General features: G+C 42.2%; 1 protein-coding gene across 1 annotated transcript in view; it reads left to right on the top strand.

The window, feature by feature from the left end:
* Nucleotides 1–24,990, top strand: part of rttn (rotatin) — a 37,056-nt gene that overhangs the window by 10,269 nt on the left and 1,797 nt on the right. The window contains exons 16-46 of the mRNA XM_084339807.1: nt 813–929; nt 1,490–1,629; nt 2,221–2,392; nt 2,480–2,579; nt 4,018–4,103; nt 4,733–4,850; nt 5,533–5,629; nt 5,723–5,788; nt 6,152–6,343; nt 7,356–7,598; nt 8,337–8,493; nt 9,780–9,946; nt 10,553–10,772; nt 11,995–12,123; nt 12,224–12,334; nt 12,783–12,941; nt 13,232–13,309; nt 14,056–14,248; nt 14,343–14,440; nt 14,533–14,620; nt 14,967–15,168; nt 15,945–16,035; nt 16,400–16,550; nt 16,806–16,943; nt 18,476–18,678; nt 19,086–19,191; nt 19,478–19,575; nt 19,777–19,854; nt 20,269–20,395; nt 23,370–23,563; nt 23,977–24,250. Coding sequence (XP_084195933.1) covers nt 813–929; nt 1,490–1,629; nt 2,221–2,392; nt 2,480–2,579; nt 4,018–4,103; nt 4,733–4,850; nt 5,533–5,629; nt 5,723–5,788; nt 6,152–6,343; nt 7,356–7,598; nt 8,337–8,493; nt 9,780–9,946; nt 10,553–10,772; nt 11,995–12,123; nt 12,224–12,334; nt 12,783–12,941; nt 13,232–13,309; nt 14,056–14,248; nt 14,343–14,440; nt 14,533–14,620; nt 14,967–15,168; nt 15,945–16,035; nt 16,400–16,550; nt 16,806–16,943; nt 18,476–18,678; nt 19,086–19,191; nt 19,478–19,575; nt 19,777–19,854; nt 20,269–20,395; nt 23,370–23,563; nt 23,977–24,250 — 4,393 coding nt within the window. The remainder of the gene's footprint in view (nt 1–812; nt 930–1,489; nt 1,630–2,220; nt 2,393–2,479; nt 2,580–4,017; nt 4,104–4,732; nt 4,851–5,532; nt 5,630–5,722; nt 5,789–6,151; nt 6,344–7,355; nt 7,599–8,336; nt 8,494–9,779; nt 9,947–10,552; nt 10,773–11,994; nt 12,124–12,223; nt 12,335–12,782; nt 12,942–13,231; nt 13,310–14,055; nt 14,249–14,342; nt 14,441–14,532; nt 14,621–14,966; nt 15,169–15,944; nt 16,036–16,399; nt 16,551–16,805; nt 16,944–18,475; nt 18,679–19,085; nt 19,192–19,477; nt 19,576–19,776; nt 19,855–20,268; nt 20,396–23,369; nt 23,564–23,976; nt 24,251–24,990) is intronic.

Genomic DNA, 24,990 nt, shown 5'->3' with positions numbered 1-24,990 from the left:
GTGTGTGTTTGTAAAGCTTTTGTACATTACTTTAAGATACAGCTGCAATAATTAGAAGAAAGTTAATTGTCAGCTTTTTTGATAATCGATTTAGTGATTTAGTCAAACATTTGCTGCTTCTTGAAGGCACGATATGAAAGAATTGACCACTTATCGAATTCATACTCAAAACAAATAGGGGGCAGCATATCAGTAGAGTAACCGCTTACTGCTGCTAACTGTAGTTATTTAGTTAGTTCAGTTAGCCGAGCTCAGACCACTGGAGAAGTGTCGATGTTTATACTGCAAGAACAGGAGCTTTGGACCAGGGCTAGCTGGTTAGTGTGCTAGCATCAGTAGATACCTCTGCGACACAATACATGGATGTCATTATGTCGAAAATGTTATTTCTTCACATTTGGTGATAATTTTAGTTAATTAACTAAAATCTTACATATTACACCTTTCATTTTTAGGACTTGCTGCTTTTGTTTGTCAGTTATGATACTAAATGAGGAGGCTTTTGGTTTTTGGACTGTTGATTGGCTAAAAAAATAACAAATTGAAGATGTCACTTTAGTCTCTGGGAAAATGTGATGAACCTTTTTTACAATTTTTGGACATGTTATAGGCCAAGCAGTTAATCGTGAAAATAATCGGCAGATTAACTGCTAATTACTTTAGTCGTTAGTTGCAGCCGTCATGCTAAACTGCCAGTGTTCCCACCTGTCATGTGATTTATGTGTTTAAAAGTCTGTCACTCACAGAACTTGCTTGTAAATGTTTTATCAGCGGTGCCTTTGTGAACTCAGCAGTTTACCTGTGATCTATAGGTGAACGTCGCTGCCAAGGATATTCTGCTATTCCTGCTCAAGGGACGATTGATGATGACAGCATCAACCTGGGACAAATTCAATGAGGCACTTTACCCGGTCATGCCCATATTACAGGTAGCGTGCTCTCTGTGTGGAAAGGCTGTGTTGTGTTTGTGCTGCAGAGCTCATGAAGCCGCATCATGTTTCAAACTTATTACATTATATTTATGGAGCGGCGGGAAGCGGTGTATGTTCTCCGCAATCAAAACAACTATGATCAAAAGTGCAATTTTAGCGCTTTTGGACCACAAAAGACTGCATATTGAGCTGCCAGTGAGAAAAAATGTAGTTATTCTCTCATTTACATATTCTGTGCTATATTGTTTCCTTTTTGTGGAGAAAAAAAAACAGGCTTTATTAATTGTTCAGTTTCAGGCAACAGAAAGCCTGGAAATTCTTCATGAATATACATGAGATTTTGACTAGGCTGTCAAGTGTGATTTAATTCAAGGAGGCCATTCAGAGATGGGCCCGCCGTGTCAACAAGAGATGAAATGAAACCACCCGTAATCAAAGCGATGCATATTTTATTTACTGTTGTTGTTGCTTAGCCGGAATTCCCCGTTGTTCACTCCATTGTCTGCCGAGGCAGTCTGAGAATTATGTGTGTGTTTGTGTGTCTATGTGTGTGGCAGGGTTACACCAGCACTGAGGAGTCACTGGGAAACTGCGTCCTGCTGATAAGTGACATGTCGGACGTGGCGAGAGACAATGTTTTTCCAAGCACCGCCAAGCTCAAAGCGGCGATCCGACTCCTTTTCACCAAACAGCCCACGTGAGTCTCTTTGTCTTTCTTTTGTCAGTGTTTGTGTATTCGTGTCTCGTTTGGTTGTTTTGTGCCTGCCCAGATGTGTGCGCGTAGTAGAGATGTGCGTTTGTGTCGATGATGGTATGTGTCTTCTGTGTGAAGCTGTTCGATGTTTCAGAGTCTCAGAGTTTTTTGTAAACTCCTGAGAGTTTAAATATATTCTGCTCTTCAACACATGATGTGGCAGACATATTACCACCCTCTGTTACTTTTAGCTGAAGTGCTCATCAAGTCATCTAAATGCTCTGTGAGGCCTGTGTAAAACAGCTATCAAGTCCCAGTCTATGAATATTGATAGAGATGAAAATTAACACAGACACTGGCCAGGAAGCAAGCCCTGGTCAATTTTGGCAACAGCTAATTGATTCGTCTGCCATGCCAGCCATTTTTTCCACTGACCAATCACCAATTGGATGTTGTGTTAAAAAAAAAAGTAGACAAAGGGCTTGCCTTAGCATCTGAAGCTTTTTCATGTAGTTTTTAATCTGTGATTAAAACTGTGATTATGAATTAAATATCTGAATTTAAGTTTGCATAATTCCTGCTTATTACTAACAGTGTGAGAATAGCAGCAGTGCAACAAATCCTGCCCCACCTCACCAGCGATGATGATGCCAACACAGCCAGACCAACCCTGGATCAACAAGTGATCTCCTCCCTCCCTAATCTCTACTGCCTCAGAAACCCTTTAGACATCACGCTGGACACCAGCAACAAGTCTGTCCTTAAGGTATACATCCACATACTCACAACACACACCTAAATCCACTCACAGGATATATTAGCACTTATTTAATGTGTGTTTAATGATGGCTAGGTGGAGTCTGTGGAGAAGCTGTTTTGCATCCTGTCCTCAGACACTGTTGACATCTCCCTGAGAAGGTCGGCAGCAGAGCAGCTGTCAGTAGTGCTACAAGGTGAGTTATCTGTTAAAGATGCTAACATTGATATAGAGACTTTTTGATAAACTCAACTGTATTATTTTAATCCACTTCCATGCTGAATCCTGGTATTAGCATGCTACTACTTTTAAAGCAACCATTAAGTCTGCTTCTGCTTTATTAGGTAAGGGATAATGCAGGACGTGTTGTCCATTATCAGGAATTAATGGATGACATGGAGGCCAGCGGGTATTTTCCTACATATACCATGGTCATGGTCATCATGCCAAAGAAAGAAAAATTAAGATCATTAATTTCTAAGTTAACGTCAATTACTACTTCAGTAAATAGGAAGAACATTAGATACGCCTTAGCCATGGGAGATAAACTAGTCCACTCAGCTCATTGAACACTTCAGCTAAGCTATTAGCCAGAAAGCTAACGTTATGCTAGCAAGATTCAAAGTCAATAAAACTGTACGGTTGATGAACAGTAAATATAATTTAAAAGGATGTTGATCAAGAAGACTGGCTAGCTAGCCAGCCATGTCATTGTCTCAGGAGTAAATGTTCGGCCATGTTTACTGTCGGCTGCCAACCTGAAATAGCGAGTTGAATAGCGAATGAGATGTGAGATGATGGGACAGTGTAGGCTACTTCTTTCAACTTGTGTGTTAGAGGCGCCATCACGTTATGTTTAAAGGATGATGCACTGAAGGACACTGTATTCATTTTTTTTTTCTTCATTTATTTCTAACCAAAATGTGTCTGCAGCCAGCTGATGCCAATACCACCCTTTAGGTACAGACTTTAGTCATTAATATAGAAAAGTGAACAGACAGTTTCACTGCTTCTGTAGTTTCATAGATGTCAGTAAATTAGGAGTTAATTGACACTCAATCAGAATCGAGTATTCACCCAGGCCCTGGTAAAATCACCTTTCAGATCGAAATGCTCACTTTGAGGCAGGTTTTAATAGAATAGAACGGAAAGTTTTTATTGTCTTTGTACAAGTACAACAAAATTAAGTTTGCAGCCTCTGCACTCTATAATGCTATAAAAAACAGTCAATCTCTAATTTTCATTGTTCCCGGCAAGAAATTGCAAATCAGCAGAATGCAGTTGCTAACAATTCACATCCCTCTTATATTTGTTGAGAATGACATTGAGTTTAATCTTCCACAGTAAAGTGCCTGAATAATAAACCACACAAAAAGAAGGTTGAAAGTCCAAAACAGAGTTTGAGATGAAAATTTCTGCACTTAATAACAAAATGGGAAAAAAAGAAGAGCTTAAAAACTTTGTGTGATAAGTGAGAGCTCTCCCCTTGTGCAAACTACAATTTGAATTGAGTGCAGCAGAGTTGGTGCTTTCCCACCACCATATGTTTTAGACAAGCACGGGAAAGCAAATATTTGAGGATTATGCAAATGTTTATTGTAAGTATATTGAATTGTTCTCCCACTTCCCTGCAGACACAACAATGCACGCAGTGCTGAAGAATCTCGGAATAACAGACAAAGTCATTTCTTTCATTATGGAGAGTGTAAACGGCAACAAGGTAAAAACAAACCTGCTTCGGCGAAGTGATGAATAGATGTGTACTCAAGGAATTGCTGTTGAAAGCCAAATAAAACAAACCCTGCATCTCATAAATGCAGCTCCATGTGCTCCCATTTGTCTAACTGTCCTCGTTTAAATGTGCTCATGTGAGTGCATGTGTTGCCAGCGGATGTGGAGGGAACCCACCGAGGCGTGCATGATAGAAGGATGACATGGCCTGTATTAATAGTGTCGGACAGGCCCTGGTCAGCAGTGATTTCTGCCCTCTAGTTACTGCAGTCTGCTGATCATTCCCAGGCCTTGAATCAGAAGCTCCTAACAGGGGTAATCGTCCAGCATGTCTGGCTACTTGGCGGTGAAGGAACACGGCCACAGAGAACAACTTGTCTCAGTTAACAAGTGTGTTAAAGAGGGAAGCCTTCAGGTTGCGTTCGTCCCTCCACTGCAATGCCTGCGACCTGTGCAATCACAGCATTTGGGTTAAGTTTATGTGACGAGACAGTTAAGAGACAGCTTTTTTGTGTGAGAGACGCATCAGCAGGAGGAGAAAGAAAGAGAATATATGTGTGTTTGTTTGTGTTTTCCCTGCAATTAAACACTGAGTGCGTATGTTGCTGTTCTCCCCAGAGCTTAGATTGCCTGCTGGAGCCTTGTGTATGTATCCTGAGGAAGCTGGTGTATGCAGATCCGTCTCTGAGGCACAGCCTGGCACAGCGCAACCTCCTGCTCCTCACACTGCTCAGGGGTACGTTCACAAGACAACTCATTAAGTAACAGCTATACGCGTCGTGTTGTGTAGCCCGGGGGCGCGTTCTCAAAAAAGAGATGACAAGTTATCCGTCGATGCATAGCTTTTAACCACGTTGTCACACTGCAGTAAGTGGCACATTAGTATGATGCAACTTGTTGCTTTGGAGCTCGGCTCAACATCAGTGCATTGTTCAGGGCTTTGTCTGCAGTGGTTTTACATTTTTGTTGCATAATTTGTAGCTAAATTGTCTGTCACTCATTGTAAATTAGGAGGAAGTTGATTTAGATTTTAACATCATGATTGTGATCACTGTATATTCATAGATTTGATTTACTTAAAGTAGTATACTTTAGTATAGGTTTTGAGCCTTATTGAGTGGTTTTATGCAACAAATATGCCAGTTTTTATAGATAACAAATGTGATGTTGGTACAGCTCAGTTTTTAAGCACCCCAGACACCAAATTCCAGGGTTATTATAATATCATAATGTAATCAAAGCCTGATGTGGGCTGGCAGGCTCATTGGAGGTTTCCAAACTTTGATTTCGAAATGAGTCTTTAAGTGTTTGTCGCTCTAATGGAATTTAAAATTCTTATGAATGTATTCATGAGGTTGAGTGAAGCAGTGTAGGGTGTGGTTCTTATGTAATTTGCTCATGTCGTGTCTTCATTAAAGCATCCTTGATACTGAAGGAGAACAAAGGCAGTGGAAGTGAGATTGCCATCCTGATGAGTTTACTGCTGTTCGATGAGATTGCCAGCATTGAAATATGGTGAGCTTATTTTTCCTCTCTTTGAGCTCTCCACGCCTCTTGAATAAATGTTCAGTGTTTTGTTGTACTACATGTTTGTTTGTGTCGTATCAGGTCGGACAAATCCAACACAGATGTGACCCTCGCACCGTTCTCTCTACCACTGTCAGTAATACGCAGGTAAACTGATCTGTTTTCTCTCACCAACAGCACTTCACAAGCAATATTTCACCAATTTTCTCCCTAGGGTTGCAGCGATATGCCAGTTTTAGGGTATACCGTGGTATGAAAATTAGCGGTTATCATATCATGTGCATTTGCTTTTCTATGGTATTGAATTCTACTGTATTAGTGTAATTAAAAACGTATATATTTTAAGTTTATGTTAAGTTTTATGTCAGTCAGGTCATAATAATTGTGAAATTATAATTGAGTGTTTGTTTAACCCAAATAAACAATATTTTCAAGATAGATATCCATGACATTGTGATATTATTTGAGATGGTTATTTACTGTGATAATGTCATCCCATTGCAACCCTAGATACAACATCCCATTCCAGGCAGCGACCCATCACGCCGTCAGTCCGTACTGCTGTGTCCTGCCTCCATCCTCCGACCTCCTGACCCTTGCACCTGCTCGCCGAGCCCTTCAGGTGGCCTGGAACACTGCGTGGCATTCAGGGATAGACAACCTCCTGGAAGAGCTGCGTGGCAGCTGTACCGATGTTACCGAGTAAGAATCGTACTCTTAAGCATGCGGCAGGGTTTTAGCATCTTAGATTTCTACTAGAGTCTAGTTTTTATCGTTTAATGTAAGATTTGAGACAAAGCTTTCTTTGTTCTACGCTTCGCTGTAGAAAAACAGACTAACAGTTTGTAGTTATTTGTTCATATACAATATATTAGAGCCCCGAGTTCTTGCATTTTGTGGCTGATGCAAATATCTATCAAGGAGTAAAAACCTTGAGACTGCAATATATTGGCTGATATTCTTCGATAATACAAATACAGAGAATATATATATAAACTAGAGCAGCACAATATGGAAACTGGCAAGAAAATATTTTTTTAAAAATTTAAAGAAACATCCTGCTACGTATCACTCCTATTCATTGTTCTCTCTGGTGGAGAATTGCGGCAAAGAATTAGTTTCTGAGGCTTGCCATCTTGTGTTTCATCTGTCTTCATTTACCTCTAATGTGACCTAATTCAAACAGATGAGATTGTCTCTCACACAGTTTAAACCAGCTTGATTACAGCAAAGAAGTTTAAAGCACACCGTAGATGGATCAATCCACCTGAAACTACATTTCATACAGGGCTATGATTGAGAGAAGAGTACTTGTTCAAGATGGATTAGTCAGTGAAAACTGAGTGGTGTCTTAATCACAGTTTGTAACTTCTGATCTGATGATATTGTTGTCTTTTTATAAGTTGCAAATCTTTTTTCTCTATATTGTTTTTTTTTACATCATTTTGACAACTTTCTTGAATATTGCTAGTACGATGCCTTCCTCTGCTGCTGCTGCTCGATTCAGTTGCAAGTAGATCTCAGAAAATATCTCTTTGGATGACTCATAAATGTCTCGTCCCTCCAGATTGGTGTTCAGATATGTTTGTTAATGCAGTCATTAGTATGCTTCTGAAGATGCTACTTATGCAACACTCTTGTCAGCACATCAATAGTCATGCAATCTGATTTTCGAATATATTTCTCTTAACAATTTGCATTTTGCTCCCTGCAGATTTCATCCCAACTTAAAGCTGTCAGAAGCACAGGTTCTGACGCTGCAGGCGGTGCATCTTCCCGCCGCGCTGCAGGACTGCATCCGGACCATCGTCACGGCGGCAGGACACAGCTCGGTGACCTCTGCCCTCTCCAGGCTCAGCCTCTATTTACTGATGGACAGACTGGCCTTACCTCACGTCCCCACCCACAGCTGCAGAGACACCCTCTCCTCCCTTAGTTGGCAGGCAGCATTGACCAGGTACAGAGTCATGTACACATGCTAATACCTCAGTTCGTAGATATGTCTTGTTAAGGTTTATGAATTAAGCAAATTACAGAAGGATTTAATGTTGTTCCCATACAGTAATCCATTGGTTTTACTGCTGCTTTCGAACAAAACCGTAGTCGCTGTGAACCAAATGGCTCAGTGAGCACAATGTGGCTTTGTCTCTTTGTCATATTTTGAAGGATTCACATGAATGCATAGTGTTGAATGCCTTTTCTGCCCTCCCTCAGGAAGTGTGACGGACTTTTGATATCTTTGACAAAAAAGTTTGAACGTGTTTGTTTTGTTTTTCTGCTTGGCAGCAATCGTCCTTAAGTTCTTATTTGTTGAAGGACAATCATTTTGTTTATTCTTTATTATAATTAGTATCTTTAAAAAAATTATTTGCTTCCACTCACTAATCTTATCCTAAAGCTTTGCCTTTAAACATTTAAATGATTCACATGTGACACTTCAGTCATGATGAAGAAAGAAAGAGCAAACCTCCACCCAAGTACATTCAAGTATGTCAGTTATTTTGATTCAATCAGTTTATCACCACCTGTCTTCTACTGCAGCAGCATATGTCTAATATCTTTCATTGGTTTGTGCATTGATATTTCTGCTGTGCAATCGTCTTTGTACTCACTAGAAAAATAATGAGTATTGAGCGCTTTCTTTTCAAGCACGTTTTCTTTCTCTTCTTCGGTCTCTGTCTCTTCCTCCCCGCAGGTTTCTCCAGGTGTGTCCAGCCTCTGTGGAGGACGAGAGGTTGCTAGTGGGCATTGTTGCATTTTTGAATGCCTACTTCAAACAGATACACACCGAGTCCGCATCTGACCCTGAGGACAAGGACCTGCGCTGGATACTGGAGCTCCTTCTCAACCAGGTACAAATAATTTACACTTTCTTGACAAGCACTGAAGTAAAATTTCACTACAGTTGTTCTTTAAGGTTTTGGCTTAAAGGGATAGTCGAGTTACAGCGTGGACTACTGTGTTCTCTACTGTATCTTGCTTTTTGGTGAGTGTATACACTCGTAGAATATGTGTGTGTGCATCTCTGTTCGCTAGTAATCTGGTTAGGCTCCCTCCTCTCCAACACAGAGGGTTATATACCTGTAATCAAAGCTTGAATAAATCACACACCGTCAGACAAGCCAAACATATTGCTCTCTCGTAACGACAGAAAAATAGTATCACAGCGTTCCACCTCAGACCTGCAGCACAGATTATTTCCTGAGCTCTCAACACAGAGTTGGAGTCATATTTTCGCCTGAGGAAAAGAATAACCACACTGTTTTAGTGGGGAGAGCTACTTTTAGGATTTAATCAGTCTCACCTTGGCTTTCTCATTAATGCGTGTGTAAACAATAAGCCCTCCCCTGGCAGCTAAAGCAGACTCAGATTGAATGCCTGGTAGGGGTGAGCAGCTCTGCTCTGCTCCGACTTTTCTGTAATTACTGAGCTGTTTCAGGAACATCTGTCGCTCTCCACACTCACATAAACTATCTACACCGTGTGTACCGCTCAATAAGAAATTCTGCATGTTAGGCACTCCCAGATCTGAGTTTTCTTAGGGAAAGATGGGCGGTGTTGAGAAGGAGGTGCTTGCGAATACACATCAGCTTCCTCTACATTTTCCCTCCATGGGTCAGTTAATACTCCTTAATCCACTTAAAGGAGCGTTAAAGGAGCATCATGTAGTTTGGGGAAGAAATTTAATTAGAAGAGAAAGCGCTTCACTGACTGATTATTTTTTTTATGCCAAAACAAACTAAATAAACAAACTGTCTTTGTTTTCATGACTGAATAAACAAACTGACCTTTAAGGACAACACAATTTCATACTGTTTTACTTTGTTTATATTTGGCGGACCCTGCCACCTTTCTAGCCTCAAACAGTGATCTGAGGACCTTATTTTCCTCTCAGAACAGCTTGTTTATTCAGTTATGGAAAAAATAAATATTTCTGAGTTTCTTTTATTACCTCATTAACATTGTTAATATTAAAATACTGAGTTTTAATTTTTTCTCCAAAAACTATATAGTGCCCTTTTTAATAATCCGTCTGAACAAGCACGACGCAAAAGTTCCACAGAAATTCCTTTAAAATGGGACACATCCAAAACAACTACATAAAATTTAAAAAGCAACTCATCTGTCAATCATCCAGGAGACAGAGTCCCTCCTTAATTTGCTGCTCGGTGTGGAGACCCAGACCTCAACTCAGAGCTCGGGGGAGTCGGAGGAACTGAAGAGCCACGTCAGCCAGAGACTCCAGAGAGAACTCACCAGCTTCTTTAACCTCTTGCTCCTGCGGCTGGCGCACACCACGGACAGGTTGGATGACGCTTAAGGACTGTGAAAAGACAGACGCTAGGCATATCATTTTGAAAGACAATTTCATTTCCTGCATTATAATACTAGAATAGGTAGGAAATGTACTTATCAAACATACAGAGAAGAGCTCAATTCTGCATTAACTGCAGCAACAGCTCAGGGCCACAGAGGCACAGTTGACCTTCCAAGACTATATTTCTGCTGGTGATGTTCCACATTATTTCCTAATGACTTCTTAATTAAAAATGAATTAAAGAACTGCAGTTCTTACTCTTTTAGTGTTTGTGAAAGTGAGTGCATGCTCATATAATTCTATTCAGACTTCCTGTAGGGTTAGAAAACTGATTAATGTCATCAGGAGGAAAAAGGATACTGAAGTGTTGTTCCCCCTCTATAAGTGATGTGTAGCTCATTTCTGAAGGAAATCCTGATGGCTGAGTCATTTAGAACATGAAAATGAATGTCAAACATAAAACACCACCGGGTGATGATAAAGAATTGGTATGCTAATTGTCAACATTGTATTTCTTTTTTTCCTTTCTTTTCTGCCCTCCTGTCTGTCTGGTTCCTCACTCTTTCTCACTCTGTCCTTTCCTGTCTGTCCAGGCTATGTCTGGCATTAGCAGGCCCCTTCAAGAGCCAGCTGGCAGTCCGCTTGCTTCAGAGCCTGCGGGTGTCTGACGCCCCGCGTTTCTATGGCCTTCCCAGCCTGGAGAGGACACTGCAGGGCATGGTCAGCCTGACTGCCCAGCCTGGCTGGAGCTCCCACTGCCCTGACCTGGAGCCAGCCCCTCTCTGCTCCAAGTATCTCAGCGGGCTATTAGAGGTGTGTGTCTGTGTGGCATGTGTGTGAGGTTCTGTGTGCATATGCTCATGTGTTGCATGAGCATACACAAGACTCAGAGCTGATACTGCCTACAGAAATGAATGAAAGGAAAAGCACAGTACTTTCTGAGGAATTAATTAAAATTAAGCAGAATATGGTTACGGGACATGAATTGCAATAGGTAAAAAAATCTCATTGATTAGACGTGCCACACTGTGAAGATGCTGATGAGATTAATCAACCTTGCCTATTCCATCTGTTCAGTTGTTCAACAGTCCATAAAACAATAGCATTAACACAGTGTGGACCAGCTTGTGCAGCAGTCCTCAGCACAGAGGTGTCCAAACTTTTATTTTTGATTGGGAATGAATGACCCCTGTGGAATAGACTCTTCTGTTTACACAAGAATTGGATATCCTTGTTCGTTTAGTCTGGTTTAATGTGGACATGAATTAAGATTAGATGAGGACTGAAGGTTAATTCCTTTTTCATTCAAGATCTCTAGTGGCTACTTCCGTCTCACTGATTCCTGTCCAAGTCTTTCACCCCCGTCTCCTCAACCCCTCTGACCCACCTCTCACCTGATACTGCTGGCACTGTAGGGCCCTAAAGCTCAGCAGGCCTTGGGCTGCTCTCTCTTCACCTGCTCTTCAGTGCAGTCCCACATCCTGATGGCACATCAAAGCAAAATAATTAGTCTCAGCTGTATTTAGCTTCAGAAGCAGTGAGTTGCATGACAAGCATACAGTAATCACCATCTCAGAAGCAAGCAGTCTTTGTTCAGTTTTCTTTTGCCATGGTGTTGAAATAACAAACAAACAGAAACCTGCAGCAGCATGTGAGAACACCACTTACCTAAAGGGGCACTGTGTCGTTTTGGAGAAGACATTTTAAAACCTTTTCAAACTTAACATTTTTAATATTTACAATATTAGTGAAGTAATAATAGAAACTCAGGGATTTTTATTTTTCAATAACTGAATAAACAAGCTGTTCTGGTGAAATAAGGTCCACAGAACACTGTTTGAAGCTCAAAAATCCCAAAATCAGTCGATTCAAATCAAGATCTTTCTCCTCTGATATAAATTTCTTATCCCAAAACTACACAGTGCACCTTTTAATAACGAGCAGCGTCGGCTGTGTCTTTGCAGAATGAGAAACTCTGAATTGGAAACGCCGCAGTGCTCTTTAATTCCAAATATAATCTGTGTCCTCTACACAGGTGATCTCCTCATTTTATGTCGAGTGGGGAGGCAACTCTTTGTCTTTCATGGGGAAAGGTGTGACCAAGAATGCCGTCATCTCTCTGCTTCACCTGTCCCATGAGATGATGGCAGAGAACAAGGACGAGGCAAGTGTCAACTGTGTTTATACGGCTGTGAGGATGCTGTGGTGAAATATTTTGGATTGCAACCAAAAGCATGTTTTTCTTCCCATTTTGTCTGCATCAGGACTTCATCTCCCAGTGGTCTTTGGGGAATGAGGCAGCTGCAGAGGAGGCTAGTGCCTCTCAGCTTGGTTTAGCTTGGCTCATCCCACTTTGGGTCGACAGAGATCAAGAGGTACGGCTGCTGAACTCATAATAAGTTAAACATACATTCCAACATATTTAAACTATATGGTGTATGACACTCCAGGCTTCAATATTTAGCTGTTTACTGTTCATTCTTCAGCTTACACTTTATAAACTCCTGTCATAAAGTGAAGTTTCTGGAAGCTCGACTCTCGGGACAAAATGAAACCCGTAAGAGTTGCGCAACAACTCACAGACAAAAAGAAGCACATGACAGCCAGTCACGCCAAATTCTGTCTGTCTCCAAAAATAAACTCCCATACATATCAGCCTATGAGTCTCCCTTGACAAGGTACACTGTTTTCACTATCATCCATGTAAATGCTACTCAGCACAGCCAAATTCCCATTAAGTACATTGTAAACATCAGCAGCATCACAGTTTTTGGAGATTCCATAGTCCATAGTCCCAAATCTGTGTCTCCCCTCTCATGTCAGGTGAGATGTGCCAGTTTGGGCTTAGGCGCAGCTCTGTCCTCGGTGCCCAGTGGGTGCCAGGCTCTGTGCGCCAGCTGTCAGAACATCAGCGGCGGGCTGTGGGGCACGTTGCTCAACATCCTCCTGGATCAGCAGGAAAGCAGCATGGTCCGCAGAGAGGTACGATGTTCGAACTGCAACTCTGCTCTACTGTCTGCGCCACCCAGAAATGTTCTTTCCGTGTTGCTACACTGGAAATAAATGACATCCTCTGAGGAGTCCTGTGTCAAAATATATGTTGTTTTGTGCTGAAATTGTAAGAGAAAGGCGTGTTTTGCTTTTATTTCATGTATTGTCAGGAAATGTGGCTGGACTTCAATGTATTAGCAGCCAGAGACAGGCAGATGGCACTGTTGCTGATGCAGTCTAACTTGACCCGGCACGTCTCCTTTTTTGGTTTGTGTGTCCAGGCTGCATTTATCCTGCAGAACTTGCTGGTGATGCCCATGCCTGCCAACGCAGAGGAGGCCAAGGACTCCCACTGGCAGGTCAGCAGCTCTGCCAGCCAGTTAAAATGCTTTTATAGACCATGAACTGTTTTCTCTCTCTCTCTCCCTCTCTTTTAGTTTCTCTTTGTTTCTATCCCCACTCCCTTCCTCCCTCACATCCCTCAGCTCTCTCCTCTCCCCTCTCGTTCAGCCCTGCAGGGTTCAGGCCATGGGTGTAGCTAGAATTCAAGCTCTACTGGGGCGCACGCCTCCAGCACTCACGTCCAAAAATAATTAAGTTTACGTCTCTGTCAAAACACCAACAGCATCTTAATTTGGGATGTCATGACTCGTGAAGGAAGCTGTATGTCAGAGGTGAAAAAGAAAAATATAATTTATTCTTATCTTTTAAAAGCACGGCCCGCTGCTTGTTAAATCTGATCTAGTTGTAATTGCCAGAAAAACAGTTTATCAGCCTGTCAAAAATGTTAAAATGAAACGGATAAACAGCGAGTCATGAACTCGTCTTGTTGGACCATATATTGTCACAGAAATAATTGCCTTTAACAATATTATTGTCATTTGAAAACCACCACCGCTGATATAATAACACCTTTCAAAGAAAACTTTTGATTATTAAGACAGTTAATTAAATAAACCACGTTACCAATGGATTGACTCTTGTCAATATCAATATTCAGAGCCACGGGGGAAAATTGCCACAACATTGAGGGAATAGAATTTCAGATTTTTATGAAAAGATAAATATAATAAGGCTTCCCCTAATGAACTCTCTCTTCTCCCAGCACCCATGTGTCCACGATGAGGTGTCTGGTGTGTCTTTGGTGGGTCTCCCGGCACTCCAGGCTCTGCTCTACCACTGTCAGTACTTCCAGCATGTGGCTCTCTCGGCCTCCAGCTGTTACCAAGGCAGGTACACGTTCCACCTGCAACCTCGCGCTGACACCATCAGCGCACCTCAGGAGAGCAATTCACTGGGTAGGTTTCATTTTCGCGTGAGTCTGAAGTGATTGGATTCTAGCAGTGTTTTTCCAGTCTGAGTTTATGTTATTAAGTGTATGTGCTTGGCTAGATTCTGAGAACTCTCTGTGGTTTTGGAGGAGCGACCCGCCGGCACCCACCATCAACTCCAGCAGACCTTCCAGCTCCCTCTCCACGTCCAGCACTGTGGTCAGCAATGCTCTTGCACCCTCAGACATGCACACACGAACAAGTTGGAAATAAACTGCTTCATTATCACATCTTCATTTTGTCCATTACAGATAAGAGGTTCAGGATTACACACCCCGAAGGGTCCCTCCCCAGTGAACATCACAGAAGATACCCCTGCCAGCAGACTGATGGCTCAAGGTACTGCAGAGAGAAATAGAGTGTCTGTGCGTGCACACGTGCATTCAGAGTAATAGCAACACTTCTTCATACCATGTAAACCTTCACATTATTTTCCTTCAGAACCTCATTGTGGTCAACGATGGTTATAAACTAAAACCATTCCCCACATTTGTGTATTTATATTTCTATCTTGCATACACAGTTTAATAAGTACAACATTGTTCTCTGGTATTTTACAGTACCTCAGTCTGATGTTTTTGATCACGCAGTTGCAGCATTTCTAGTCTCAGACAGACGTGATTCAAACAGTGCGTGAACCATTGGGGAGGCGTCTCTATTAGCTGTCTATTGATGTGTCTCGCAGGCCAGAGCGACACAGACACCAGCGACTCAGTCGCCTCCCAAGACTCCCGACAGGGCGAGCCCTCGGCAGCGGAACCCGTTGTCATGGTAACTCCCGACCTCATGACAGCCCACTGCAGCCTGCTGACCAACCTGCTGGCCATCCTGCCAGATTTCACCCTCACCGCCCTCCGCCACAACCAGCTCCTCCAAGGACTGGCCGGGTAAGAGGTCACATGCTGTGTGATCACACGAGGGCTGGGCAGTATAAAGATATGACATCGTTATCGTGATATGAGACTATATGTCTTCTTAGATTTTGGATAGCGTTAAATCGTGATATAGCATGAATGGCGTTTTTTCCTGGTTTTGAAGGCTGCAGAGATTTAAAAATGTTGAGATATATATCGTATATGGAGATATAGCCTAAAAAAATGCGATCATTTTTAGGCCATATCGCCCTAGATCACACCCCCCAACTCAAATGTGTTAATTATGAATAAAACTCAAAGGTTTGTTGCAGCCTTTAAAATTAGGAAAAGTCAACACTAATGCCACATCGCAACACAACAGTATAGTAAATCTAAGATGATACGTAGTCTCACACCACGATAACAATATAATTTTGATACATTGCCCAGCTACAGTACATACAGTAGACGGTGTTAACAGCATAAATCCAGTGCTAAAATGTTTTGTTTGTAGTTGAGTAAAGGAATAATTGAATGATGGAGAAGTCATTCTTTATTTTGACTGATTTATTGCTTTAGGTGTCAGGAGAAGTATCAGACATTTTCTGGTTGCAGGGAGGTTTTGCTGTGTAAATAAAAGTCATAAAATCAAAATTTTTTCATATTTTATCATGATTAAAGATGATCTAAATAAATATGCTTATTTTTTATTCAGTAAGGAATTAATGTTAATTGTAGCCCTAATCCCCTCTAGCTTGTTTCTTGCAAAAACACACATTTCCCATCATCTTTCTTTTCTTCCTCCTCAGTCTGGTGAATATCGGGCCCATCGAGAAATGTCTGACTGAGCTGAAAACACCCAACGTCCTACCAGGAGAGAGGGAGGACATCAAGGGCCAGGTGAAAAACACTGTGATCGACAGTTCTGAAGAGTTTTTCAACTTTTTTCTGGTTATTATGACTTACCACACACACAAAAAAAAACGTGGGTTGGTGGAGCACAGTGCCAGCTTCAGTGCAGCGCTAGGTTGTCTGAGGGCTCCTCCAGATTTTCAGTGTGGGTGGAATACTCAACAAGCTTCAACTCAAAGCACACCATTGTTTTTGCAGCTTGGTAAATTAGCTTTTAAAACAAATAATAACTTGATATACATCCGTTTCCGTCTTTTCTCTAACCTTACCTGCTCAATAACCTTGTGTGATCTGTTTTCATGTATGTGTGGTTGATCTGTCTGTCTGTGTGCATGTGCGTGCATGGCTCTAGTTTGTCGTCCTACTTCAGTTCCTGTCCAGCTTCTCCAAACTGCTGCAGTCCTGTGTCACGGTGAGCCAGGAGCTGATTGGCCAGATGGACTTCCTGAAACAGCTGTTGACTACTCTGGTGGTGGTGCTCACACTGGATACCAAAGGATTAGGTCTGAACCTTATGTTAAATTCAAGTAGAAGTAATCGTTTTTTTGCATATAAAGTTGGTTATAATTATCCAAAGAAAATTTCTAAATGTTTTCCATATTCCATATATACTATCACATATGTCAACCAACAGCAACGCTCCAAATGCAAGTCCTGTTTCTACATTTATCCTGCAGTGTGTGCTACAGTGTGATCTGTGTGTGGCTTTGTGGCTGTCTTGTGTCATAAAATGTGTGACTCACTCTTTCCCTCTTCAGATGCAGGTACCCGGGACGCGGTTTGTGTGTGCTGGGCAGACGTGTTTATGCTCCTGGCTACTCTGGTGAGGAGGGACAGCTCAGCGGCGTACCCATCTGTCTCTGCTGCGCTGGGGAGACGCTGGCGGACATTTGCAGGTACACAGATACTCTGTTCTGTTTGTGTGTGTGTGTGTGTGTGTGTGTGTGTGTGTGTGTGTGTGTGTGTGTGTGTGTGTGTGTGTGTGTGTGTGTGTGTGTGTGTGTCAAAGTGAGTAAAAGTGATAATTGTTAGTGAATTAATTGTTCTGTTTGAGGCTGCAGAATACCTTCTATAATCATCTATTATGGATCTTTTCTCACAATTTATAATACATAATTGCCTTTTTTGGAAACATTTAGTGTTCCATTTCAAATGGTCCCCTGAAGTCCTTGAAACATGATGAAATTTGGCTGTAAAATCATTTTCTTCTTAATCACAAAGACAGATCATTGTGACTAGAGTAATGCAGGTTGCAGTAACTCACTAAATTGGCTCTAAAAGCGATGTAGAATTTGTGATTGGTGTCATAATGGCGCCAAATTCACCCAGATTAGCAGGTCCAACAATGCAAGAGTTGATCCATTTTTGCTAAAACCTGCACCTAAAACAGCACTAGCATTGCTGAAACTACGCAATTCACTTGCGACATGGCACTAAAATATGGACGGCGCTTTCACAGAGTCTGAAAAGTGAAGCCAACGTGGAAGTGTCTTAAACCTGCATTCTTTCTAATGGCCAGCAGGGGATCCACTGCTTTCAAAACAAAGTTGTTGTTTTTTTTACCTCAATAAGCAGTTTCCTAATGATTTTATAGTCTCAATCGCTAGTTTCAAGTCTTCTTCAGTGCAGCTTAATGTTCATTTTGTAAATAAAAGTCCCATTTAGAGTAAAATAGACAATAAAATAGAGTATGCTTTAGGGTGCTACCACGGTATGTCGTTGGGTTCTCATTCAGATCCAATCATAATATCCTCCCCAGCTCCACCCTCTTTTCCAAATACGGTCACTTTTGTATCCACAAAAGCAAGATGGCGACGTCCGCAAAGTTATGGGTGATGTCACGGTGGGTTTACACTTACGCAGCAGAGTGATTTAAACAATTGCAGGCCGCACAGAATGCTTCTGACGGCTGCCATCGTCCTGCGGGCATCACTTTGAGAACCCTTGCACTGACTAACCAGGATAAGTAGTTTAGGTTTTAATAGTGCAGCTTTAATTCTGGTTCAAAAAAAGAAATTCTATCATATTAACATGTTCATTGTATCATTACTGAGTGCATTATGCTCCCTGAACAGATGCTAGGATAGGATAATTGCATCCTGTCCTTACACTACCTCTACTCCTCCCACTCATCTTCCTTTGTGATTAATGGCACAGCAGGGAAATCTGATGAGTCCAGTAAAAGATGAATGCTGAGCGTTTGTGTGTGTATTTATGTATGTGTGTGTATGTTTATGGTATCTAGGTGTCTGCATATACATTTAAATGAATGTATGTCCTCCACTGGTGCATACTTCCTCAGTCATGGACCAATATTTTGCTGTCAAGGATTTGCCTTTTTGTCTCGCCATGAATCAGAGTGTATTGCTGCATCATTTGTTAAAAGAAAGCTGCTCTAACTCTTATTATTTTCCCTCTATGTCTGCAGGAACATTATCAGTGTGTGTGAATGAGAAGTTTGAAGACCCTCATCTTCACACCGTGGCTCTGCAGTTTCTCCGTACAGTTTTCACAGAGGAGACAAAGAGTCGGGGTGTAGAGGTCACCACCTCTCACTCTGCACATGCTTCTGCTTTGTCTGACATTGTGAACGGTCCCTCAGCCAGCCAGCTGTGTGAACTGTTACTGCAGGTACGTGGAGGTTGTAGTCAGTATAGATCACAGGTGCCCAAGCTTTTTCCTTTGGAGGACCAAAACTGGAACTTAACGGCAGCATTTTTACGATGCAAAATGGTACCAAAGTGCCACTCTGCCTGATTGTAAAAATGAAAAATTTATTAGGGAACCTATATTTCAATGTGAATATGTAAGAATTGGTCACGTATTGAATTCTTACTCAAACCAATAGGGGGCAGCATTTCACCAGTAGCTACCATTAGCTAGTTAGCCCAGATAGCAGTGGAGCTTGTGGTACAGACTGTGAGCTTGGAGCACCAGGGAGGTGTCGGTGCTTACACTGCTAGCACGTCTGTTATGAGACACGTCTGTTATCATGCAAGTCTTTTATAATGTGTTTCCGTTGTGATTTGTGATGCCAGAGTTTTGAGACGAGGACCCTTCACGACCCTTTAAAGAAGCTGACAGCCAGAGCTCTGATGACACTGCTCGCCTGCAGCCCCACAGCTCAAAACCATGCAGCTAAAGGTAATTCCCCAAACCTCAGGCTGGAGTCAGAGTCAGTCACCTTTTAGGTACTCTTTGAAATAAAAAAAAAAATCACCAGCTTGTTGTCTGGTGGTTCCCCATCAGACACATGGAACGACTTCTACACGTTAACCCTGAAAATGTAAAACCTCATTCTTGACTGGAAAGGTCAACTAAAGTTCGCGTTCAATTTGTGCCACATTTATGGTGAATATCTTTTTAGAACTCATCATCAAATGTGAAGTTAACAATTTGATGTCCCAATCTGAACTGTGTTTATTTCCAGCTGGTCTGATTGACAGCTGTGTAGAGCAACTGAAGCAAACTCACTCCCAGCTCCACCTGGAGTCGGTCCGACCCGGCAAGGCTTCTCACCGCAAAAAGGTGAGCAGAGACTGGCTGGAAATTTCCAGTCTTGGCGTTTCTGTGCCACTTGTGTTTTTTCCATTGAACAAAATAACAGTCTGAATCCAGTGTGAACGAGTTTTTGGATAAATATTATGAACATCAGTGCAGTATGAGGGGAGTTTTCAACTTGAACATTTCAACATTTTGGTCTTTGTTTTTGTCTTTCTATATTACCAGGACGAAGGCTATTTAAAGGAAGTCAAGCTGAATGTGGAGATCCTGCGGAGTGCTCTTTACCGCAACGATGAATGCAAAGTGAGCCTCTGCGTCTGCCTTTTAATTCCCCACTGCTAATTGGTTTTTAATGGAACCTCGGTGTACCGATGCTGTGCCTGTAAATGAGATTCAGCTAAATGTGTACGGTCCTGCTAACATCTCAGCGAGTTTAGCTTCTGAAACACTGTAATGGCATAACTTATAGAGTATATTAGCTGCTTTTCATTTTCTAAGTGACCTTTCTGTCACTGGTGGTTACCTTGGACTAAATGTGCAGGGAGGCTGTGCTGCAGTGTTTACTCTCCTCCCTGTGCCTCTCCTGCGCATTTAGGAAAAAAAAACTGAAGCATTTTGTGTTGATTGCTGCCATCTGTGTTGGTGCTATTGTATAAACCATGTACATGCCTATATGTGGGCCTTTTCTTATGCAAGCGCATTTGTGTGTATGTGTAGGTGGTGGCCACAGATGCTCGCCTAACACAGTCACTCTATGCTCTCTGGCCTTGGCTCCTATTGGACGACCCCACCATGGAGGCGGTGCTGGAGCTTCTGTGCGTCTATACGGCCAACTGCACCACAGGTCTGTTTGTGTGTCTGCGCCTGTCTGTGTGTCTTATGTGTTTGTGCAGGCACAGTGCCTGGCCCGTGCCTGCCCATCGCCTCTGTCTGCGGTTAGCAATCTGACTGAGTCACACACACTTCGCACTGAGGAGCCCATTGTCTTCTCCAGTGACCACTGAACAACATTGTGTATCACTGTATAAGAGCAACGCCTGCTCGCCTGCCAGCCACAATGGGCACAGTGTCAGGATGCAGGGATCAGGCTGCATGGCTGTCTCGCTGTATGTATGGCAACTGGTTTCAGACCAGGAGGAGACGATGTGGGGAAGGACAGAGCATCTCTCTGTGTTAGTATTCCGTCATGCAAATGCAAGAATCGTGTATGTGGGAATCAGAACGGCAGAAGCTTTTTAAGTAGTGGAAAGGAATGATTCATGGGGAGGAAACAGTGGGGAAATTTTACTTTGATAAATGGCTCGTGGTTCCTTTGATGTGTGTGTGTGTGTGTATGCACGTGTAGTTGTGCAATAGAAATCAGTTACATCAGTGAAGGAAAGGAAGTGTCATGTGCAACACTTAAGAGCATTTCTGTCTTTGTATGTGTGTCTCTGTTTGATTGGCACCTGTTCCTCAGTGGGTGCGTGTGCTCTGATCTAAACTCACTCGCTTTAGACCCCTCATATGCTCAAGCTGTGAAGCACCAGAAATCAGTGAAGTCGGGCACAGTATTTCCCTAAAGGTTAACCGAACAGCAGGTTGTGTTCAGGCTGCATGCAGCCAGGCTTAGTATTACACCATCCACCCTCAGGCTACCACTTTGTCTCCTGAGACTGCTACATTTCTCCTGAATGTTTCATCTCCAGTCTTCCTCCTTCATCCAAGGCTTTGTTTGCACTGCTAGTTCAAGTCAGATTGTTGTATTCATCTGTGCCACGCAGATATCCACAGATATTTTTGTAGCAGCCCCTGAAACTTGCTTCTGCAGACAGACAGAAAGTAAAAAAAAAAAAAAATTCCCCCCCACATTTCTATGGAACGATCAATCCTATATGGGAAAAAAAATATTGAGATTAGTAGCAGCAGTGGGAACGCCTGACTCACATCAGTGAAGGAGATCCATTATAAAGCAGAGCTCCCTTGTCAATTCTGTGATAGCGCAGCTTTCTTGACAGGTATTGAGATCACCTCAGGCTAACATCAGCATACGCCTGTTGCTGTATGTTACTATCCCTGGATTAGTATAACCAACAAGCTGTCATGTTCTCCGATAAGTAACATCAATCACTGTCAGAACATGTCTTGTCAGTGCTTTCTGTCTTAAGCTCGTTAATTTCCGTATTTTGTATGTAATCTGCAGCTGCAGCAATTAGTCATGTCAGTTATGCTGATGTGACTGTGGCGCAAAAAGAGAGGTTTTTTCTGAGTTACTTGTATGTTATCTATTTGTGTTTACATTTCTGAAAGGCCTTGTAGTAGAATAAATTGTAGCCATAGCCTGAGGCGAAATCATTTTCCTCCCTCACAGAGTCAGAAGATGGTGCTTTTCATCATCAGTCAGAGAGCTTTCATGGTGAATGAAGATTAAAAGCCAGTTAAAAAGATTTTTAAAAAAAACTTTCAGCGATGTCTTGAATTCTATATGTGAGACCTAGTTATTCAGAACTCTGTATTCATTATGAACACTGTTGTAAGATGACAAATGTCTTCATTCTGTGTCGTCACAGGTTGTGCATGCAGCCGTGCACAGATGTTTTGGTATAGTGTGCAGACAGCCGTGCAGTCCGACGGGTCGGTCTTTATTTTTGCCGCTACTGGTTGCTGCCGGCTGGACAGCTAGCTGGCTTAAAGATAAACAGAAAAAAGCAACCAGTGCCAAGAAGAAAATGAAGAAGAGCACTTTGCTGACTGTTACTGTGTTTGTAATGGACTTTTCCAAGTGATAAAAGTGGCTACCATAGCTGCTAGCAGTACGCTAAACTACAGTCCAAAACAGAGCTTTTATAAGAACGTGGGCGCAGGGAGCATTTAAAATGTGGGTGGGACGTCGAGGTTTTTGGAGTTCCCCGCAAGAAAAACAGAGCAGATGTAATTTCCTGTATTGGTGGGTCGCAGCCCGGTTGAGAAAATTTCATCTAGACACGTATTTGAAGATATTAAAAAGCCAGAAGTATAGAAATGTATTTGATGACTAATTTATAATAGCTTTGTGGCACAGACCCTTGATATAGACTGTTTTGTGGCTAAAAATCTATTTTCTAACATCTCAAATAGCAGATAACTTACAAATCTAACACATAGAACCAAAAAACATACTTTACATACTTACTTTCCTCTATCCTGCCATGTTTCCCTTCTTTCTTCCTCATATCATACTATCTGCGGTCAAGGCCTTTTGTGGTGACAGTGTTTGACCCACCTTAACTCCGCTGCCTGGCATTCAGGGATCAATGACTAGTTCACGTGAGTGACGCACTCGTGTGTGTCTGCATGTATGCAATGTGTCGATCTGCCTGGGTGCAAGGTAGCAGTGAAAACGTGGAAGGGAAATTCCTTGATTTGGGAATTTTCCCAATAAGAAGGCAGAATGGATTAGGACATTAGCATATTAGTTTTTTCCCTGATGCAAACATTAAAATGGTATAGTATTAGGTAGGAAGTCAATACTAGCTGCTCCCACAATATGGAAGCATGTCAATCAGCGCTACCCTTGATTGGCTGCCTCAGGGACAGGCAGCACGCTCGTGGGCTCTCCATCAGGCATTGATTATTGCTCTTACCATGAAAGACACGGTTCAGGCTGCAAAACAATGTTCAAAATAGACCTTCAGCCTTGATTTAATTACTGTACTCCTGGACACACACGTCACAGTGTATGTCGTGTGTAGATGCTTAATTGATCGCACACAGCTGCAATATTTGTGAAACCTGTCTTGACTATTTGATCAGATCAGGTCAATCTGAACCTGTGGTTGTTTTGTTTTTTCCCCTTTCAGCATGTAGTTCTCTTTGTGGCGGAGGCCTTGCTGCTGCACCAGGATCTAAATGCGCCGTTAGCAACTCCCTGATGCACTCTATCATGAAGCTGGCCTCAGGGGTTGCCCCTGACAACAGCCCTATCCAGAAGCTCGCCTTCTCTCTCTTGGCTAACCTCGCCATGTCCCGCGAGTGCAGAGGCCTCCTGCAAAAGGTACAAACCTGGTACACAATGTACACGTGGACGACAAACACTTGAAGACATTAATATGCGACTTGGTGATGATTTGTTTAATCAAAATTAGATATGAAGAATTTTATCTTGATTCGTGTTTTTCCCTGAATGAGAATGTTTTAAAATAAACCTATCCAGAGGAGCCAGTTCAATACTTTTCTTGAGTTCATTTTAACTGGCTGTGAAAAACAAATTTACAAGTTAAATAAATAAACTTTGTAAGATATGCAGTGTTACAGTTTAAAAAAGAAATTCATAGCACTGGCTATAAATGACATGCTTCTCTCGCACTTAACACTTACACCACGCTGCTAAACCGGGGAGCAGCTCTTAATGATCTCTTCACGACTGTAAAAGTTTTGGATTAAAACTCTCGTCTGCTTCCTTCTCAGAATAATTTCCTGCAAGCCTTCCCGTCAGTGCCGATGCCCAAAGCGGGTGGCGTTAAGTCCACGTCTGCAGGTAGCGGCGGTGGGAGTCTTCTGGGCCTGTGGCTGAGGCTGCTGGTCAATCTGTCGTTCGCGGAGGACGGCCAGCAGAGTATCCTTAGGGTGGCCGGGGCTCTGGAGCTGCTGGCAGACTTGGCACAGCACCGGCGCCACGCTCTGCTCACCCTCCACAACCTCTGCTTCTGCCCTGCCAACAAGCCGCACGTCATTGCCAACGGTATGAAAGGAAAAACCGGGAGCAGTTAAAGGTGCACTGTGTAACTTTGTGTTGGTTATATAGTCCTATATTCTTGAACTGTGGGACTTGTATGATCTTATTGTTCTCACACCACCATAACTCAAAATACAAGCTTGTTTTGCTCTAATGTTTATCAACAAAAATGTAAGTATATGGCTTTAAAATACATCTGAAACTCATCTTAGCTCTTGCAAACTGCTATTCCTTTTACCAAGAGCTCGATCTGTTTATAGGCCTGTAAAAAACTGCATTTAAAAGAACAGCTGTTTGGGTCTTTTTTCAAAAATCACCTAAATATGAAATAGTTTATAGATATATAGCGTTTGATATTAAAGGAATAGTTTCGACATTTTGCGAAATGCATTTGCTTTCTTGCTGTCCGTTATATAAGAAGAATATGGAGCTGGGGCCAGGAGGTCATTGGTTAGCTTAGCATAAAGACTGGAAACAAGGAGAGAGGCAGGCTAGCTGTTTCTGCTTGCATCTAGTCTCTATGCTAAGCTAACAGGTCACCCTTTTTCTTCAGCTGCACACCAAATGCCCAGATGTCAGAGTGTTATCACTCTTCCTATTTAACAATTCTGTGCGCCAGTAAATAGAGTATTTTCTAAAATGCTGAACTGTTCCTTTAACTTAAAAGTGTTGCCAGTACTGCCTGACCAGCAGAAAATCCTTCCATATTAGACTGCAGCCTTTTCTGGCTTACAAACTCAGACAAG

This window comes from Pagrus pagrus (genome assembly GCF_965226575.1).
Source record: "Pagrus pagrus genome assembly, chromosome: 20".
NCBI classification, from domain to species: Eukaryota; Metazoa; Chordata; class Actinopteri; order Spariformes; family Sparidae; genus Pagrus; species Pagrus pagrus.
This window is presented reverse-complemented; position numbering and strand designations above follow the sequence as displayed.